Source organism: Microplitis demolitor, chromosome 7, assembly GCF_026212275.2.
Source record: "Microplitis demolitor isolate Queensland-Clemson2020A chromosome 7, iyMicDemo2.1a, whole genome shotgun sequence".
Taxonomy (NCBI): domain Eukaryota; kingdom Metazoa; phylum Arthropoda; class Insecta; order Hymenoptera; family Braconidae; genus Microplitis; species Microplitis demolitor.
The window spans coordinates 2,890,657-2,906,238 of NC_068551.1; the positions used below are offsets into that span (position 1 = coordinate 2,890,657).

Here is a 15,582-nt window from a genome sequence, read left to right on the forward strand (position 1 = left end):
TAATCGATACATCTCTTTTGAACTAAATTTGATAATACTTTCCGACAACTTTTTTCGAGAGTTTGAGGTGACTCGGCTGTAGAAGTTTCTCGCTATATTTCTACTTATAAAGCTTTTCTGCACTAAATTACACGTATAGAGACACCACAGCTAAATCTGTTAATCAAACGCGATAATCTTTACTACCTACAAAGCTGGTGACGAAACCTTTTGACAAGCTTTCTCGAAACTTTGAAGTCACTCAACCGTGTCACATTTCTCTATATTTTACCAAATAAAGCTTCTCTGAACTCAATTTTACACCGTGTTTGGTTAAACATTTTCGGATAATTATTCGTGTGACCCACTATTATAAACGAGTTACGGCAATAATGAGTGTAATTTAACAGGAAAAATTTTTTACAATGAGAATCTCATTTCCACTTATTATTTATATATGAAATTATAAAAATTTTCATATTAAAAAAATGTCAAAAATTAAAAGTTTAAATAAATTTGATTTACTATCTACAGTTGACTTCAAAACGACACTTCATCACCCTTGTTTTAATCGCGACTGCGTCTAGTCTTTCGCAATAGTGAATTACAACGCAATTATTGTGACCCTTGTTCTCGCAGGTTCAACAACAAAAGAGACACCTCAGTGACTGCGTCACTGGACCATAAGTGTGCACTTGAACGCTTCAAACCCTCTTTACCATCCCTCAAGCTAAATCCAATTGAGTTTTCCCATCAATTATATAATCCATCGTCATTCTCTTTTGTTCTCACAAGCTTATGATATTTTTATATTTTTAATTATAATAAATATTTATTATCTCTATACATAAATTTTATTTACGATTAATAATATATATATATATATATATATATATATATATATATGTTACTCAACAACTTGTTGATGCTAGACTTATCAGTTGATCGATAGATCTATCGATCTAGATCTGTGCGATGTAACGGGAAGAGGCGTGGAATAAAAAGTATCACGAACTCACATGTTGAGATATATATGTGCAGTTAAGTTACTAAGATTTACTATATGTTACTGTGTTGTCTGTAGTGCAGTCTCTTTCGTAAAAGAGAAAGATCCAGTTATTATATTGCTGTTCACTTGAATAGACTTTTAATCGTGTACTGAGTTGTGCGTTTTATTCAATTATTATTTTTAAATGAAATATATTAATTAAATTAGATTAAATAAATTTTTATATGTTAATTATTTTTAAAATTTAATTTTTTCAATTCAAAAGTCTTACAAAACTTTGTAAATTGTGACAATGCCTTTTTTCAAGAAATTCAGAATATTTTCAAGACATCGAAGTGAGTTTATTTTTATTTTCAAACTACACTCTATTGACTTTAAAAATAAATATGAATATAAAAAATATAAATATTTGAATAATTTTTACTTGATGTTTAAAAAGATTTTTTTTTTAAGTCAGTTTTTTTTTTTAATTTTGAGTTTTTACGGATTTTTTTTTACTTTTTTCGGGCAGAGTAAAATTATTATTTATATAACGCCACATATTTTTGCTAGATTTGTTAATTTTAACTGTAGAGATGGTTTTTAATGAATAATTTTTTGAATAAAAAAGTTTTAACATTGAACTGGCTAAAAGATAAATCAATAATGTGCGAAAAGATATTTCCATATGAAAATTTTTTATTTCTAATAAAAATTCAAACTAAACTTTAACTTTAATAAACAAGATAAGGTTAGTTGTATAAAAAAAAATAACGCAATCGCAGCGAAAGTTTATTTGATAAAGATTCTGAATCACTGAAAAATCTTGGAACATGAGTAAAGATGTGAACACGTGCGCTGAAGTTGCAAAAATTCAATTTATTTAGTTCTTCAGTGCGTCTGATTCATCTTAAATTTAATAACATAAATTTCATAACTGATAAAACTACATGCATACAAACATAAAAATATCAATATAATCATAAAAATAATAACACTCTATGTTTTTTCAATTTACGTATCCACTCCATGTCATTTCAATTTATGTACCCATAGGTCGATATTTTCTAAATTCATTCGTTCCTTTACTGATTATGGTCTTTCCTCTTGTCTTTTTGCAGAAATTTGTAATAATTACAAATAAATGATCTTTATAAGAATGTTGGCTATTTCCAACTTCAAAACGTGAGACAATGACGAAATTTTCTTTAAATGATTTTCAAACTTCTGAAAATACAAAGAAAAAAAAAAGTTGTCAATTTTACAAATACATGTTTTTAGACTCTTTTGTAAACTTTTTTTGAGTCTCCATTAAAAGTGATAAATTTTATCATTTTTTGAGTGTAATTGATTAGAATCCTCTAAAACTAAGTGTGTTACGAGTGTATTATTTTAACACACAATAAATGTATTCTATGTTTAAGACCACAAGCAAAACTATACTTTTTTACGGTGTGTTAAATATCTATGGCGTTTTTATGTTATTTGGCAAGTGTGTTAATTTGAATACACACTTGTTTTTAAAGTAAAAAAGCTAATTTTGAATTTTTCTTTTTTGAAAATTTTTAGCATCTTTTAATAGTATTAAGTCAATTATTGATTTTTTTCTTGAGTTTTTAAAAGTTTAAAAAAAGTTCGTCGTACCACGTTTTGAAGCTTAGAACATTCAACATTTTTTCAACAATTTTTTTTTTCACGAGAAAGTATATATACTTGGTATAAAATTATATAAAGTACTATACTACAAACAGTCACGTTTATACAATCTGCAAAATTAAAATAGTTATAGTTATAAACAATTTTCACCGTAACAACTATTCTCTAATTCACTGTTGAAAGTTATCTCGTAGTTTTAAGTGTCTCATTTATCTATCTCTCTATACATAAACAATACAATATAAATTCAATTTCAGAGGTTATTCACCTGAAACAAAATTAAATAAATTTATTGTTAGATAAACTTTTAATAAAACACTCATTAGTACACTTGACATCACTATATTTTCTCATGAGTTTCAAAGTGAAAAGTTGTTTATTTTATTTATTTTTCAAAGAAAAAAAAAAGTTATGATGATAGATAACTAATAAAAACAAATAAAATAAAAAAAAAAATAAATTGAAAAACTACATTGGAAGTAATTATCAATGTAAGATAAACTATAGTCATTAAAACTACTTTCACGAGATCTAAAGTTATATCACGTACACCAAGTTAGCTATTACTTTTTTTTTCTCAATATGATTGTCATTTTTATTTTATCTATTTCTTGACATGAGATTAATAATTATAGTAAACATATAATTTATTTTTACATAATAATTTTGATTAATAGATTTATTGCTAGTACTGTTGTAGAAGTATAATTTATATATAATCTGGTATTTATATGTGATATATGAATATATATGATGTATGATGATAATTCTCTTGGCGCAATAGGTATCATTTTGAATTAAATGTAGAAAATGTATCACGTACTGAGTGAGCGCGCGTCATACTCGTGTGTTAGCGTCACTAGCCTCGGGCTTGTGATGCCAATGCTCGTACTGCCGAGAGCTAACAACGTTTTATTAATAAATAAATATCATATTCCGATAGAATGTTATTCGAATACTCAATAAACATGCTCGGCAATTTATTGTATCGTATATATGTTTAAATCGTGAAAAATGTGAATATTTAAAAAAAAATCAGTAGCTTATATGTGAAACAATATATATATTGTCAATAAATTTTTAGAGAATTGATAATTTATGTTTTTCACAGTTTTATGGTAACGAACTAATTTGACTTTTATTTTATGTACTATCATAAAATATGATTTTATAAGCTTCGTTGCGTCATATAAACAGTAGGTTAGCTAACCGGATGTTTTGTAGACATTTGGGTCGAGCTTATTTCTGAAAACCAAAATCTTGAATGAAATCCTTACTATTACTAAACATAGTGAAGATATTTGGATTTTAAATTATAGGTAGCAATGTATAGGCAAATTAAGAAATATCGGTTGTTTTTGAAAAAATTAACTTGATGTTTTTATTCCATTACTGTTCCAAAAATGTAAAATTCATCGATACTGATCTCTTTAATTGAAGAATTGTATTATTGCAATTTCGGGTCATTAAAAAGTTGTTCAGGCTGTCATTTCATTGATTAAAGCAATTTTTGGGATAAAAAAATGAAATGAGGTATAGAAAAAGACTTTTTGAAAATTTCAAAAGACTCTAACCTCTCTAATTTTAGTATTCTATTATCACACCCGTCTCTCGATGGTTTTTGCAATCGCAGTTCATTATAAGGTTTTTCAGGCTGTCATTTTGTTGATTAAAGTTTTTAACGTCAAAATAGAAATATTATTTTAGTATTAATGAAATTTTTTTTCTATTGAAATTCAGTCAAATATTAATTCGAATAGAAAAAATAACAAATTGACATCTTTTAATAAATGTCATTTTAATCTTATTTTATCCTCATGTAAGGTTAAAATCTTTGAAAAATTTTTCTTTTTTACTACTATTACAAAAAAAAATGTTTGCCTAAAAGTCGTTCAGATTTCGGGTAAAAAAAAAATGTGAGAAATATTTTGAAAGAACGTGTCAATATAAATACATTTTTGTTGATACTCAAAGAAATACTTTTCTCTGTTTTTAATAACTATTTTATGACATTGCCATGGCGTTTTCGTTTTCTTGGACGAAAAAGTTTTCATCGACAGCTGTCGAAGACACTCGCGACCAATAGTGCGATATCAACAAACTGACATTCTTATTGGATATTTTATAAATATATTTATGCGTCAATATAATATGTAAATATATAAGCTTTATTTATATATTCCATTTGAAAATTCATGAATAATCAGCCAGTAAAAACAAATCTAATGGTAAAAAAAAGTGTTAATGCCGGGTAAAAAAGCTCATTAATTAAAATTTTTTTCTTTTATTTTATTTTTTGTTTTCTCAATTTAACTTCTGATTGCGCGATTCTCACCGAGCACTAACTCTTGGAATACTTAATTTTTTTTTTTTATTTTTTTATTCATTTCTAGAACGAGCTAGCTGATAAAAGGGATTTAGTAGTGTAGGTCTTGCACTCAAAGTATCGTTAACCTCTTATCCTTTTCGCAATAGTGCAAGGCGTGGCCAGCGAAGATAAAGTACAGCAAGCCCCGCAAATTTTACTGAGAGTTCAGCATTTATAGTACAGTATTATCCGTTAAGTACTAAAATAAAAGAAAACAATAAAATAAATAAAATAAAAACACTTTTCCAACCGCTGTAAGCCCTAAGGCTTTACGCTGAAAAATCAATAACTTTTTTTTTTATTTTATTTTAAAAATATTAATATTTATAAAATATATTTTTGAGCATTGATAAGAAAGGGATCAAAAAATATTTTTATTCTGCCACGACAGGGCTCATACATAAATTATTTATTTTGTTTGTTATAGTGACGTCACACAATTTTTTTTCATTTATTTTTAATGACTATAATAATTTTTATTAAAAAAATTTTCGAGCTGATCGAGAGCCAATTTTTTTTTTTTTCAAATTTTGATTAATTTTTTCGACGTCCCATTTTGTCCCATATATTTCTTACCGTTAAAAAATTCATAATTGCAAAACAATACAATACATTTTTTTTTTTTTTTTTTTTTTTACAAAATGCTCCATTGTACCCCAGGATTTTCGAATTTTTCTAAAATTTGCAACAAAAGTAATAATAGAAAATTTTCAAATTTTCTTACACAGAAAATAAAAATTTTTGACTGGAAGTAAATATCCTTCATTTAAGAGAATTTTTTGAAAGCTTCAATTTTTTTTGGATAAAGTAAAAATTTCCTCTGACCAAGAGAAATTCTATTGGTTCAAGAAAACTTTGACTTGGTTCTCGACTCAAGATAAATTTTTTTTCTGTGTATTATAAATCTTTTTTTTTTGTTGTAACTTTGATAGGGCATCAAGATTGAACGGATATCTATCTTGATTGATATTTGCTTACACAAAATTGTTAGAATATCACAGTAAATTAAATTACTTACCCACGAAATACTATCTCAATTGTTGTGGATCAACATGTTTCATTGAGTATCGTATACGTTATATCGAAGCGGAAGACCGGAACTACTGAAGGATAAACCGATTGAATAGCTCACGAATTCCTCATGTCTAGTATATATCATACCGTACAAACGTATTTCTCATTCTCTCTATCACAATATCTTTCTCATCAAATACTCTCCCTCGCTCTTTCGCTCGTTCTCTACTTCCTTTGACTCTTCACATATATTCCACCCAAAATCCATAGATAAAATCTCATGTATCCAAACCAATACGATCCACTCACTCGGATATTGTTGGTGTGAAATAGACACCGTGAATCACACGCTCTACTCGTGCGAATCCGATATCGCTATTGCCATTTTGCCCAGAATCACCGATCACAATCCACAGCTCCAGGTCTTTCTATCGATTTTATCATCACAATGGACAGCATATACAATAATAAAATGTATATCCATTATATATATATATATAACAGTCAGTCAACTTCGGTTAAATTATAGAAACGGGTTTCGTGGTTTTTTCCTATTCCTATATACCAGTGGGTTTAAAACGAAAATCTACTTTGAAAAATTGCTTTTTCATAATCCCTTTTTCCGGATATTTTTTCAATAAATTAATAGTAGTTTCGATGGTTATTTTTTAAAATTAATTGATGAATAAATCAAATCACTGTTACGAAAATAAATTTTAAAAATAAAAAAAACAAAAATAATTAAATATAATTATGACCTGAGAGAATCGGAAATGAATTCAGAGTGATAATGGATTTTGTTTCAATCCCAATTCACTTTTTCACTCGAAGCTTCGGAATTTTAAAAAATAAAATTTTCAGTGTAAATGCGGGCTAAATCCGGAGCGAATGATTTTTTATTTATTCAATTTCCTCGAAGTGAAACTAATTCTGTAGAGGAGTTTAAGATTATAACTCACAATTGGAAAAGATGTGGATTAAAATGAAGCCACTGCTGAAAAAAAGTTACCGTATGCGAAGTGATTTTTATTAAAATTCCGGAAATCCAAGTGACAGATTGATTCCGGATTGAAATAAAACCCGAGTTACTTCCGATTTTTTTCAAAAAAGAGCGGTATTGGATTCGAATCTACTGATATAGCTTCCGGTTCAGTATCTTTGAAGAAAATTGTTACTGTAAGAAGGAATATTATATGGGATATAGAATTATGTTTTTTTCTCATGGATCTAAAAAAAATGCAGGATGAGGATTCTGTACATCTTAATTATTTACTCGCAGTAAATTTAACTATCATGTTATTTTTTGCGCTATTTATAAACCTAGATACCCTTCTTATGCGTATAAATATTAATCAACACTAATGGACATTAAAGGACGTCTATTAGTGTTTAGTAGGTTCCAGATAGTGCTAATTACTTGCTTGATTAATATTCACGTGGTCTTAACTCTTTGAAGTCTTATTAGTAAGTCATTACTAAAAACAAGTTCAACTCATTTTTCATTCATGGAAACTAGTGAAAATTATTCTCATCATTAATCAAATGATTAATCTTATCTATAAATACACGGTCAGAAAAATATGACAATGATTTTAATCAGGACAGTACTTTGTCAATTTTTCCTGTATGAAGTTTCGAATAAAAATTTTGTTTTATGGGTCTGATGATAACAATATGATTTTTTTTTTTAATTTATGCGCGTAATTCAAAAACTTACTCATATTATTTGATTAGTAATCAGTGGTTTTTAATTTTTTATCTTGGAAAAAAAATTAAAATCAGTAATATGGAAAAATTTGAGTGGGAAAATTTGAATTTTTTGTTTTTCTATTAAATTTCTAGATATGATTTAAATCTAGAAGTGTATAGTAATTAAGGAAGAGTGGGGAAAATAGAAAACTTTAGGAAACGTAGGATAGCTAAGTATTGGCTTTTTTTTTTTTTATAAAAAATGTTTTTATTGACTTTGAGTAAAAAATTTCAGTTTAAAAAATTTTATAAAATTTGATTTTCATAACTTTTCAAAGTGGTTTTGTGAGAATGAATTTTATAAGAAACGCCTCATACATGCAGTTATGAAAACTATCATATTTTTTTTTAATTTTTGAAGGTATCTTATTTTGTCTGAAAATGGAAAAAAATTTTTTTTTTAACTGAAAACTTGTCTTATTTTTTGTAAGCAATAAAAAAGCAGCAGTCGCGTATTCAGAGTAAAATAAATGCATATTCTTTTTAACTTCTCCGTTTAACTCAACCCTCCCAAAGATATGTAAATATAGTTTTTGTTGAAGGGTAGTGATACGTTTTATTTTTTTAATCAAATTACATTGTAACGTACAGTAGATTAAAATAGTCGTCAAGAGATCCACAAGTATATAGCATTTCTTCTTCACGTAATTGTATATATTTAAATTGAGAGGATACTCTCAAGTGCTAGGAATAAGAAGAATAAGAGTCTCGTAGATTCTTCACCTTGGAAAATTTAATTTGACGGTGCTGGTAGACTGACATTTGTGCGAAAGAATGAGCGCTTGAAAATGCATGAATGCGTCAGTAGCTCGTGCAAAAAAAAATGTTGAAAATAAGAAACTGTGGAGAAAGAATGAAGAAAGGTGATGGAATATATTTAGAGAAGAAAGGAGAAAGAAAATAAGTTATGTAGAAAAAGCTCAGTATTCACTAGAGGTTTTTCTTGAGAACATCAGCATCAGCAAAGGTGTAGAGGAAAATGTATGTCGAAAGGGTTTCGAGTGACTGACAAGTAGTTTTGTCGCTTCCTATTATATTACTTTTTTTTTTTATTTATCTTTCCATTTTGATATTGATTAGTGCAGGCAATATACTAGCATGTGTTCCCTAGTAAAAAAAAAAAATAAATTTCATTATCCAAAATATAATTATTCAAAGGATCTACTTTACTATTAATTTTTATGATACAGATTTAGTTTAAAATTTTTTTAGTTTAAATAAAAATTTTTTGAAGCTTTTAGTGAAATATTTTATATGTTTTTTTATTATCTGCGTGTTGGTGTCTCATTTAATTCAATCGATTCCCCGCAGGATTTTTCATTCTTATATATTTTCTCTCTTGTAAAGTCACGTGAAGTTTTATTATTTTGTTTAATTTTCTATTAATTTTCTGTAGAAATTATATTTTTTTCAAACATAATACATCTAAATTTCATATTTATTTTTTATCAGAGGCAATCATTTTTTTGTCGAACTTTAATCAAAAGAGAAAAAGTAATTGGTTTTATTATTTGCTAATAACCTCGTGTGTCTAACCCTGAGTTTTTTTTCCGCTGTTGATTTATCATTGAATAGAAATAAAAAAAATTTCGATACAAATTTCACAATTAATTTCATGAAGAAAATAGAGAGACTGAATAATTTCAGATAATAATTCAGTTTGTGAGATTTCTGATCAAAATTTAGTGTGAAAAAAAATATTAAAATTAAAAAAAAATATAAGATAATTTTTCATTGTTATAAATATGATTTTGTTTAATAGAGTATTGATTTTTCGTTAATAGAAAATATGTAAAAATTCTGTTTTGTATGAACGACTAAATTATCTGAGGTAAATTCAGCGAATGTATGTTCGTGACATGCATCGACTGGAAGCATCTACTTGCTTATGCATGCGATTGTTAGTGATTCATAACACAAACAAAACTATATATTTTCACCCTCGTAAAATATATTTGATATCATAAGCATAAGGTATATCTATTTTTAAAGTGTGCGTGGCTTCCATAGTAAATTAAATGTACACAGAAAAAAAGGATTTTTTGGCGCGAAAAAAAAAAATTGCATAATGATATGGAAACAAAAAATTTCTTGCGCCAAGAAATCCTTTTTTTCTGTGTAATTATTGTTGCTGATACAATCTTGTCAAAAAACTACAAAAGTCCGCATATTTTATTTTTTACTTGGTATATATTTTTGAATGCAATCAAAAAGAATGAGAATTATACGCAATGAAAAAAAAAATTCCGTTTGAATTTTTTAAATTTGACAATTTGCTTTTTTTAGCTCTTCTCTACAGATCTACACAGATCTAAATAATAAAACAAATTAGATCTAAATAGAATACCATAATCAGATTTTTCAGATCTAAATTATTTATTCCTGAGCAAGAAAAATTTTACTCACATGAATAAAAAAAAAAAAAGTCGAGAAATTTTTTGAAAATTTCAAAGCTTAAATTTAGCAGCAATTTTACTCTACCCAACCAACACTACGTATTATTTTCAAATAACATTTCCAGCCTCTAGCGTAGATTGTGTAAAAGTCATTCACAGAAAATTGAGTTCCGTCCGTTCACTTAAATCCTTTTTCATCCTTTTACTGTTTATATATAGACTCTACATTGTACCACATTATATTTTTTTTTAGCATCTTATTGTTTACTAAAACATGATTCTAAATTTTAGTTTGCTTCTTTTATAGCCAAAAAACTTTAGTTTATAAAAATTTTACGATTTCTGTGATGAAATTTATTTTAATGATAATTTACTTGTTAATTCGGAGCTTACAATCTTCGTAATGTTTTCTACTTTGTTATTATTAGTATTACCATCCTTTTTTTTTTTTTTTTTCATACTCCATGTAACAAAGTTGTTGTATACAAAAGTAATTATCGTACTTTTACTGACAAAGAACTTTAAAACATGAAGATAAGAAGAAAAAAAAATCTGCTGACGTAACATCAAAGAAGATCAAAAAGATAATCCGTAGATTGTCCTCACATTCTTTTTTAAACTCTGTAATTTCTATGTCTGACTTGAAACAAACTGCAATCACTGAGTTTAAGTAGACGCAAAAAGTAATAAAACGAGAAAAGAGGGTAAAGAAACCACAAAGTGTGTATAATATAAAGGGAAAATCTACGAGAAAAAATTTTTAGACAGTGATGGAAGATTTACAATTGTTCCAGAAATACTTTCGGTCCTTGAAGAATTCCTGGGAAAGTAAAAGAAAGCTATGCCATTAGTAAAAATCCTTAGGACTAGACTTTTAGATTTTTTTAATACTTGAATAAAGAGAGAGCTAAATGTAAAATGAGAGAGTGAGTGAAAAGAAGAGATCGAGAAATTAAATTGTTCTCGTAAAGAAAGATGCTCGGGTTAAAAAAAAAAAAAAGACAGACATTGAGGCGTTAAATTATAGGGGTTGATATCCCGGTTGAACTTCTTAGTTCTTCAGCTCGCGAGATGTCGGTTCAAGAGATATTATCGATTCAAGATCCATTGACTTTCGAATCAGCCACTGAATATTTGGCTTTTTTATTCTCATTGTCAAAGGAAACAGAATAAAAGAAAAGGAAACCTCATTACAATTGTCATAATTTATTGAGTAGAATTATATTTTTTTATATTTTTTAGTGGAAATTAACCAGGAAATTTTTTCCATGCTCATTAACTTGAAATTATCTTGCGATTCTAATGTTTGGTACAAAAAAAAATCGTGTGAAAGAGGAAATTCTTCAGCGAAATTTTAAAAACGTCGCGCAATTTCCAGTATTTTTCCAATTTCATAATTTGGTCTCATTAAAAATTTGCTTGCGGAAATGACTTTCAATTTTATAATAGAGCAAAATTTATTTAAAACTGTAAATTAATCTTTCAACAAACGATTTTGCATTAAAAAATTTTTTATTTGCATAATTGAGTGAATAAAATTAATCGTTTATTTTCATTTTAAATAACTATTAATAATACGATACAATTAACGATAAATTAAATTTCTAATAAAAAAAAAAAAATCGGAAAAAAAAGTATTAAATTACAGATATTTAATAATTATTTACTAAATGATAACTTGTAAGTATTTATCGATCATAGTAATTATATACCAGAAGTTCATTCACCATTTTCTTATTCACCTGAGTGACTTCTTACATCAGCCAACTCAACACGACACACTTAAATTATCCCTACTACTGAATATACACGTTATTTTTATTAAACACACACTATCTCCTTCGCTCAATTCACCAACAAGCAATTTCTCGTGTAAACCACTTACCGAAATTGCATCAGCCGGTCTCAAAGCCTCAAGCCTTCTGCATTTTTAGCCTTCTGAGATGAGAAAGAATTCAAGATTATAAATGAAATATAAAAAAAAAAAAAAAAAAAAAAAAGGAAATAGATTTCATTGTTAGAGATATCTAATCTCTACCAATCTGAGTAGGACACAGATTCTATTAAATATATAGAGGCAATTGTGGGAATTTCTTGACTCTGAAAAATGTTGCAAAAAACCTTTGAGGTTCAACTCAGAACTGCGTGTATACACGCTACTGGATCAAGGCCAAATCTCACAAGATCCCGAGACAGCAGTGAACAATAATAATAATCATCGGAAGAAAAAACCAATCACATAAAAAGGATAGCGAGTTGAAGACATCAATGCCCAATTTTAAGCTTGATTTCATCAAAAATTATAATTTTTTCATTGCGTTAAAGAAGAAATATTAAAGTCAAGATAGAAAAAATTGATAGAGCAGAATAAAACTTTTGGAAAATTTTGAATGGTTTGAATTAAATCGAGGAAATCTAAAAAAAATTTTGAAGAAAATAATGTTTAGCAGTACATTTTTATTGGATTTCTGTATATAAGATAATATAGAAATTCATTTGAAAACGACATGTGGGAATTCATATAATAATATATGTTGGATTGCCACATGGATTTTTTTGATAAATCAGATATTTGAATTTTAATTTTAGGTGTAAAAATATAGTGTCATATGATAGACTCATATGTTTAGCATCGTTGTATATATACTATTTTACTGGCATATATTTCCGGATATATATTTTTTTTCTTATGACACATGTCAATCTTACACTCGTCTGAACACTAAGTCATACTCAAAAAAATTTTCAAATTTTTGATTTCTATTAATTTATTAATTGATTATCACTACAGCGATTTTTTGAGCTTTTGGAAAAATGTATGAAACAAACTTATTGAAAAATTTTCATCATTTGGGTCTCATAAATATTTTAACCATAATTAGAAACTTAAAATCCAAAAATTGCACAGAAAAAAAACATGAAATTAGTATTTGAAAATATAACTCGGAACCTGGGTATCATTATAATGAATTTCAAAATTACAAATATTAAATTTTATTTTACGTTTTAATTATAAATGAGAGTATTACTATTTCCAATGAAAGTATTTACTGATCTCTTTGTCATTATACTACTTGTCGTTTCTAAATTTATATACTTCATTTTTTTCCGTGTGTCGAAAAAACCCTTAAATCGTCTTATTTCATCCCTTTTCCCATAACATATTATATTATGCCTATACAACTTTTGTTGTAAGGACTTCTCAAATATCTCATGTCATCGCTTCATCGTCACGCAACCTCAAAATATAGTACATTTTACACCCCGTATAAATTTAATGCATAATATATTAATAGTAAGTCTATAAAGTCTCTTATTATTCAAAACTTATACGGATTCATTGAACAACATCACAATAATTCTATTTATTATTTCGATTACATTTATTACAATGATAAAAGTAAAAACTTTGAGAATTCCATTATCTGTAAATCTGATAACTATTCTTCAGAAAATTTATTCTTGAGATATATTATCAAAACTAACTTCATAAATTGTTTGAGTAGAATTCAAATTATTTATCTTTATACCTGAAATAATTATAAAAGTATGAAAAAGTTTAATACCCGTTTATTGCAATCGCGTTGAAATACGATTAACAAAATAGTAATAACGTTAAGATTAATGACATGGTCGGGGTTAAAATTTTGATCTTGTCATAATATAAATCCGTATAACTCAACACTAATGTCACTTGAGCAGTAATGAGAACCAGGAAGACGAGGTGTCTTCAGTCGTCCTAGTCTAACTTTTCATCCAACATTTCCCGAACTCACACATTTTCTCTGTCTCTCTCAATTTACACTACTTCCTGTCTCGTTTTCCATCTTCTGTGTACCTCTTGACTTTCATCCTCATTTCAAACTTACTCGCGACTTACATTTCTTTTTCTACAACCTACTAAATCTATATATTTTCTTTAAAATTATTCGAGACTGAAAAGTTTTCTTTCGACTTGAGTTTTAGTTTAACGAAAATGAAAAAACTCGACGATATAATCGTGTTGTAAAGAACATTTTCCTTTATTTAATACTTTTTTAAGTTTTTCTTCATCAACTTTAATCAAACTAGTTTTTTCATGATTAATGAATTTTATATATTCTTACTAAAATTTATAATTACTTAATAGAACTTTTGAATTACCAATTCTACTTCCAATAACTTCACATTTTTTTTTTTTTTTTTTTTTTTTTAATTAATTAATGACACTCTTTCCATTTTCTTTATCAATAAAGTAAGAGAGCGAAAATTCGATTAATTTTTTTAGTAAAATATTAGTTTTAGTAATTACTAAAATATGATAAAATGGATTTTTTTTTTAAATAACTCATTTAAATTGAAAATTAAAAAAAAATATTTTTTCTTACGAAATTGAAAATTTTTTTTATTCTTTTAAGAGAAATAAAAAGTTGAAGATTTTACGTAATTGAATTTAGATAAGCGCATTTTTACTGTACCGTTTCTACCTCCCCCCCCCTATATATATATATATATATATATATATATATATACAGGCATATATATATCTAATTATTCGATCATGTTCTTTTTTTTAATTTTTTTCATCAGTAGTAAATTTTTTTAGATTTTTTAAAAAATTGTTTCACTCATATTTTTAGAAATGACGAAAAATTTTGGAAGCTATCGATTAAATAATTAATAATTTAGTTACATAAATTAAATTCAGCATAGATTTCTATTGAATATCGAATATTTAGTTTCGATTTAAAATTGACAATAAAAGTTATGTTTGATATTATTATAAGATAATAAATTTATATGTTTTTTCCTCACTAAAAGTAGCAAAGTGGCTATAAAATATATTTTTGATTGTGATAAAATACAAATAAGAAAGAGCATCTTGAAAATTTTTTTCCGATATATATTGGTCTACAGGGGATTGGACGTCGTACCAAAGGGATGTATACGTATCTGAGGAATTCCAAGCACGAGGTCTCTAGACTCTAGGGTGTGTAGGGTAAGAGGTGAAGCTCGTCGTCCTATTCGTAGTAGTAGTAGTCACTTGATGTTATTGCGTCGAGTAAAGAGAGAAAGATAGAGAAAATAAGTAGATATTTTTCACAACAGTACGTCTTACTATACATATCTAAGACTACTTATATGCCACTATCGATTTATCATTCAAAATAACGTCAACTGCAAATTTAATATGGTCCTAGATTATCGATTTTTTTTTTATCATTATATTTATTCACGTAATAATATAAAAAAAAATTTCTAATCTTATTCAAATTAAATATTTGGTTGATCACTTTTTTTTTTTATTTATATATAATTCAATTTCAAGTTTTATATATTTTATTTTGTATTTACTACAAAATTATGAGATGGGACAAAAAAAAAAAAAGGTAATGGTTGTTCCCAAACGTCCCGTCCTAATATATATGGACAAAAAAAATATAACAAGGCCG

At 26.8% G+C, this 15,582-nt stretch overlaps 1 protein-coding gene across 1 annotated transcript in view; it reads left to right on the forward strand.

The window, feature by feature from the left end:
* Window positions 1-1,070: 1,070 nt before the first annotated feature.
* The window catches only part of LOC103571139 (low density lipoprotein receptor adapter protein 1-B), a 49,652-nt gene continuing 35,140 nt past the window's right edge, over window positions 1,071-15,582 (forward strand). Inside the window, exon 1 of the mRNA XM_053740562.1 lies at window positions 1,071-1,323. Coding sequence (XP_053596537.1) covers window positions 1,281-1,323 — 43 coding nt within the window. The 5' untranslated portion in view covers window positions 1,071-1,280. The remainder of the gene's footprint in view (window positions 1,324-15,582) is intronic.